The sequence below is a fragment of the Leptosomus discolor genome, chromosome 2 (genome assembly GCF_034619465.1).
Source record: "Leptosomus discolor isolate bLepDis1 chromosome 2, bLepDis1.hap2, whole genome shotgun sequence".
NCBI classification, from domain to species: Eukaryota; Metazoa; Chordata; class Aves; order Leptosomiformes; family Leptosomidae; genus Leptosomus; species Leptosomus discolor.
Window position 1 is genome coordinate 61,123,495 of NC_141392.1, and position 6,000 is coordinate 61,129,494.

General features: G+C 43.2%; 1 protein-coding gene across 1 annotated transcript; it reads right to left on the bottom strand.

The window, feature by feature from the left end:
* Window positions 1-59: 59 nt before the first annotated feature.
* GJE1 (gap junction protein epsilon 1) lies at window positions 60-5,405 on the bottom strand. The gene is made up of 4 exons (XM_086461172.1): window positions 5,367-5,405; window positions 4,548-4,730; window positions 4,082-4,148; window positions 60-115 (listed from the first exon to the last, which is right to left on the bottom strand). Exons 1-4 carry the CDS (start codon window positions 5,403-5,405, stop codon window positions 60-62), a joined length of 345 nt encoding a protein of 114 aa, XP_086317298.1.
* Between the last annotated feature and the right edge of the window lie 595 nt (window positions 5,406-6,000).

Sequence of the window (6,000 nt, forward strand, 5' to 3'; positions counted from 1 at the left end):
GGCTGCTTCCCTGCAGCTGTCAGTAAGTCCGCCAGCCCTGGAAAGCACATCTTGCAGGATCACCACTTCCTTAATAACCTTTTCTTAGTGGAACCTCCAGGAATTTCTCTTTTTGCTGAGAGGGGATAAGAACAGCAGAAGAAATGGGAACCGTTGAAGCAAAATGTTTTCAAATGGATCTCACAAATTGCTACATGAATTATTGTAGCGTCTGTCATCTCATTCTGACAGCATAGTTGAAGCAGTTTTAAAATTTCTTTTAAATGACCCTGTTGTCAAATTTCGTCCTGGTCTCAAAATAGCTGTCTGCAAGGCAAGAGAATGTCTATGCTCCAAGGCACAAAGAAAGATGCCTATTGGAGGGAGGCATCGGGTAGGAGAACTGGCTGCAGTGTCTCAATACTATCATGGGAGAGCGCTGAACAGAGAATGGAAGGGAAATGATGGCTGAACAGAAGAAAGGAAGACAAGAAAGGAACAGAACAAGGAGTGTTTGTAGAACTGAGATGTGGTGGTGTACTGGAAGTTGACTGGCTCAGAGCAACTGTACCTTTGATGTAAAGGCAATTGTGTCACTGGGTGTATTTAGCTTGTTTCATTGAAGATGATGGAGGGAACAATTACAGCTCTTTGTTAAGTGAGAACTGAAATGGGCGTGATGTCTGGCTAGAGACAAAACTGACTGCAAACGCATGAGCTGGGGATTGCTTTGAGTGCTGTCTGAAAATGAGGCAGCTAGAGTACAGTGGAAAACAATGAAAAAGTCAAAGAAGCATTTATAATGTGACCCTGATACAAGCAACAAAAATACTTCCTGCTGTGTTCTGGTAAACAGGACTACATGTTCACTGTGTAGAGAAATAGAATTGAATCAAAAGAATCCCCAAGGATATTGTATAATTCTTTTCATAATGGCGAAAAAAAGCCTTCAGGATCATCTCAAATATTTGCTAAGCATTTGAGCTAAAATCAGTGCAACACAGAGAAATGCGTGCAGGCATGTTATAAATCTCTGAGGGAGTGAGAGTGGAAGGAAGCTGATAGAAAACAACATAAATAACGATAAAAATGGTGGGAGTTTGGAAGACTAGGAGAAAGAAAAATTTAGAGACACTTGAGAATACATTGAGTGCCAGGAAAACAAACGGCAAATATAGGAAAGAGAAGTGTTGACAACCATGGGGAAACGGTTTCTTTACACGGACATAGTATCTCCATCAACATGTTCCAGAAGCTAATGATGGGATCAGTCACAGAAAAATATTTGTACTAAAAGGCAATAATGCACGTTTTGCTTTTAAATGAAAAACTGAAACAATTTCACTGGAAATGCAGAAAAAAAATCTGTGTCGTATCTCATTTGGAAGAAGATGACATTTTAATATGTTCCAGATTTTGACCACCAAGGGAAAGGGCATGGGGGTGGGTAATCCAGCTCCTAGAGCCCCCCCAGGGGTCCTCAGGCAGTCCCGTGCCAGTCCTGGCTCTGCAAGGCTCTTGATGGTAACAGGGAAACAGAAATATTAAGCACCAGGGAAAACACTGACAAGGTTGTGATTAAGTTATTTTATTATTATGCAAATATTTGGTTAAGTGTGATCAGAGTACAGTTGGTCACGACTGTACCTAGCACATGGAAATAAATTCTTCTTTTTAACAGTAGTATATATATTGCATTTTATTTATAAATGAAATTCTTTTTTTACCTGAGATTACAAGTTTAAATTGCAAATATTTCCAGATGGATACTGATGTATACAACGAAAAATGAAACATGTATCAACCAAAGCACATGGCATATTATGCACACAAGAAGTTAGTGGTTCTTATTCCACTTGTGATGCTTGCAGATATCAAATACCTAGTTTAATATTGCACAAATTTGATAGTGTTGACTGGACATATATTTAAGACAACATATAACTTATTTCTGTAGGGAAAAAATAACACATTAATGCTTTAATATACTGAATATACTGAAATTTATCATCTTGTTCTTGATGAGCATGTTAAAAAAATCACACATCTAGTTGTGACCCACTTTGATTTAAATGGCTCAGAATCAATCCAAGACACCTAAATCATGCAATTCCATTTATGTAACTACTTTTGTGGGTGAGGATTACAAGGCTTTTATAACCTGGCCTGGTTTGGGACTGCTTAACCAACAGTTGCTGCTAAAAGGTTTTGTAGTAATTTTTCCAGAATTTTTGAAATATTTCTGAAAGGACCCAAATGCTGTCACCAGGATCTCACCTATTGATGCTTTTGTGCTGAATGTTTTTTCACATAAGTTAAACTTAATTCAAGAAGAAAAGATGTTCTTCCCTTCAGTGTTACAGGCCTCAAACTGTGTCCGAAGATGCTGACAGATTCTTTTTGACTTTGCTGATTCCTGGATCACTGTTAAGTAGTTTGAGCCTGAGTCTCTTGTTTCACTGGGATTCAGAACAGAAATTGTTCAATTTCATAGCTGTAGAAAATGATGAAAGAGGAAGAAACCTTCGATTTTTTTTCCTATAAATTGAGCCTATTTGAAAACCAAATGGAAAATAGCTAATAGTTATGATTACTATTTGTACATATTTTATGCAGGAACCTACCTCCTCCTTTCTTTCCAGTTCTGAAATCTGTTTTTTTTCCGTTACCTTACTTCAGCACAAGGAACGAAATCACTTCTAAGTTTAAGATGTCTATTAGTTCTTAAGAAGAAACTGTTGCACACAAAAACATCTGATACCTATGTAAAGTTCAAGACCTAACCTTATCCAAATATGCTTATTGCGTGGAATAATTTTAGTATGCAGACTTCTTTTTAACTGTTATTCTAGCAACTTTAGTCAGAGCAATAAGAAGTTAGATGTGACACAGCAAAAAATTATGTGGGCCCAATTCTGCAGTCACACGCAAGCGGAACTCTCACAGAAATCAAGGCATGACTGGACCCAGAAAAGGTTTTTCTCTGAGATTTTCTTTTGCCACTTTTAAGCCTCGTGTGCAAAATTAAGTCATAAAGCCATTTTGCTCCTTCAAAATGTGATCATGTGAAATCTGTAAAAATCTTCTACATTGTAAGCCAAAACATAATGAGGGTAAGGCATTCGAGTCAGCACAAAGACTACCATGCTTTTGCTTTTAAAAGGGGTTTACAGCTAGCAGATGACACTAGCTGGGCTGCTGCAAAGTAAGCTGATATTGATGGATATGCTGTCACCGCAGCCTAACCAGGAATCTCTGCCCCTGGGGTCTGAGGTGCAGTGGCACTGCTTGGGACAGTGTTTGAATGCTTTCTGGTACCCTGAGATTAGGCACCATTATTGCTTCATTCTCAAGCCATAAGAACACTTAAGAAATTTGGAATAGTTTTTCCTGGAAGGTCAATAACCTTATTAGCTCCAATTGCATGTGTTCAGAAAAGCTGTGAATAAAAATATATTTATAAATAACCTCCTCCTCACACACAGACAGCCCTCTGGAGGCAGAACTATTGTATGTGGCAGGTCATGAAAACACGTTACTCTTGTAAATCTTGTGGCCTTTCATCTTGACGTGGAAACAAAGATTATTCACATAATGCGATGATTTTTAAATGAGGAATAAGTGTCAGATGACTGCTCTGCAGCAGTAATCATGACTGGGGTTCTCTTCTGCAACACTGCATAGAACAAAGGAGATGTTTTTTGCTGTAGCTTGAAGTCATTGTTATAAAATTGGAGGTGGACAGGGTGGGAAATGACTAGGAGTGATTGACATCACTGAGTTTTTAAGAAACCTAGCCTTCTACATGAGATCTCAAAAATTTCGGCAACACACAAGACCACTGTAATCACAGTAAATGTGTACATTGCAATAAGAAAAATTGTCTTTTCAAAGTGCTCTGGCACCATGCACCGGGTAATTATAAACTTTTTTTCAAGTGCTCCCACATCACACATGTAGATTGCGTTCACTTTGAAACCAAAGAGCTGAATCTGAAGCCAGAAAGCCACAGCTTCAAGAACAATCCTTAAGAAAACAGAAAAGATATAAAAACCAGTGTAGAATGACTTTTGGAGGATATCTTCCTGTTTGATGCTCTTACACACAGCATAAAGGTGAAAAAAGGCTCCAGGTACCAGTACAATCACCAGCTGTAATGCCCAGAATACCTAAAATATAGCAGAAACACAGTTGTCAGATCATTTACAGCTGCAACAGGACAGCTAAAACGTGCATGTATTGGAACATTTTGCTGGTCTGTTTTTAATATGTATCAAATGTATCAATATTTAGATGACAATAAAGGTAAAAATCACTGTTATGTTTTAATTTGAGAAGTTCAGTTGGTTTCTGAAACATGAGGATTGTTGTTATGAAGGACAGAAAGCACAACTTCATATTTAGTCACAGATTAAAGGTTATCAAAAGGAAAATATTCATGAAAAAGCTAAGTGATAATCAGCCTGATCGGTTACTACTTCTTATATGGAACAGTTATGTTTAATTTTTGCAGTTTATTTTCTTAACATTGGATTTCTACAATTAAAACAACAAAAAAAGATAATTACCTGAGGAGTTATAGGCCTGAACTGGTTGTAACAGAAAAGATTAACTTCTCTCTTGTCTGGGTCACAGCTGAAATGCAAGGCCTCATTCCCATAAACAGCAAAGCCCAAAACGCCAAGGAAAAACATACGAACTGAGCCAAAGAAAAGTGTGTGGAATTGGCCAATTACCGTTGGTGGCCTGAGCTGCAAATCACAGGGTTATTCAACATGAAAACAAAAATGAACGGCATTATTGTTGCAAGCCTGCTTGCTTTTTTTCATTATTCAAAATATTTATTTTATTCTACTTGCTTTAAAAGGAGAGAGTTTGCCTGTGAAGGCTGCAGTAGCTTTCTAACAAAATAACGGCTTATTGTTGCTGCTAATTTTAGGTAAGCATTCACTGGCCTAGCACCTCTCGGTGGGTTCGTTTCGCTGCCCTTCTCTGTGTGCCGCCGCTGCAGAACGCACCGGGCGGAGCCGGACGCTTCCACCGAGAGCCCGTCGGTTCTGCCGTTGTACCGGCTCACGTGGTGTCAGGGGACGGCAGCACCGGGACCGCCGCCCCATCACCAAGCCGAGTCGTACTTAGTCCTGCAAATGCAATTCCAGCTTCCCCCAAGGGGCATTCCTAGCACCCGGGCAGGCCGCTTTCGGTTCGGTGGGCGGCGCGTCCCGCCGGGGCAGCCCCGCAGCTGGGCGGCCGGCACCGCAGCACGGCCCGCACCGCGCCGCCGTACCCGCCGGTGGGGGACGCGGCGCGGCTCCCTCCCGCTTTGGGGCCGGGCCCTTGGCCGCTGCCGGCCGGCTCCGGCCCCGGCCCCGCCCCCGCCTACTCACACATCCCTCCGAGAAGCTCCGCAGGTAGTTGGGGGACATGTCTGGGGATGGTGCCCTGCGCGGAAAGTGGCGGCCGGCCCCGGTCCGGGCCCCGGCTGGCTCCGCCCTGTGCCCCCGGGCGGGCAGGGAGCGGGCGAGGCGGCGGCGGGGCCCGCTGGCGCCGGGCGATAATCCCCGGCCAGCACCGTCAGCGGCGGGTGCTCCCGTGCCGCTGCCCTTGCCCCGCTGCCTTACGCCGGCCTCACACCCGCCTCGGGGTACCCGCTGTACCGACCATCACCCCAGCCCGGCCCCGTTAGCGGGGCTCCCCCGTGCTGGCTCTCCTCGATCCCGGACCCGGCGCTCTCGGGGCTCCGCCGGCGGGAAGAGCCGAGACCCCGCCGACCGGTACGCAGCGGCAGCCTCCTGGGTGTTGACAGCTTCCATGCGCGCCATCTGGAGTTTAATAACTTGTTTTTGACTAAGTCCAGTAAAAAGTAAGCGTGCAACCGAACTTGGAAGCTGTAGGTCCAAGACTCTGAATTCAAAGCAATTGAATTAAAATAAATAATTAGGTGCTGGAGAGGGTACAGAGCGGGGCTACCAAGCTAGTAAAGGATTTGGAGCATGTCTCATATGAGGCACGGCTGAGGGA

Excerpts from the sequence above, each read along its gene's own strand:
- GJE1 (XM_086461172.1), bottom strand. The coding sequence starts at position 5,405 with ATGTCCCCCAACTACCTGCGGAGCTTCTCGGAGGGATGT. Across the intron at positions 4,731-5,366 it reads GGAGCTTCTCGGAGGGATGT|CTCAGGCCACCAACGGTAAT; the intron begins GTGAGTAGGCGG and ends TGTGATTTGCAG. Across the intron at positions 116-4,081 it reads TTTTCACCTTTATGCTGTGT|CAAAAAGAGAAATTCCTGGA; the intron begins GTAAGAGCATCA and ends ATCCCCTCTCAG.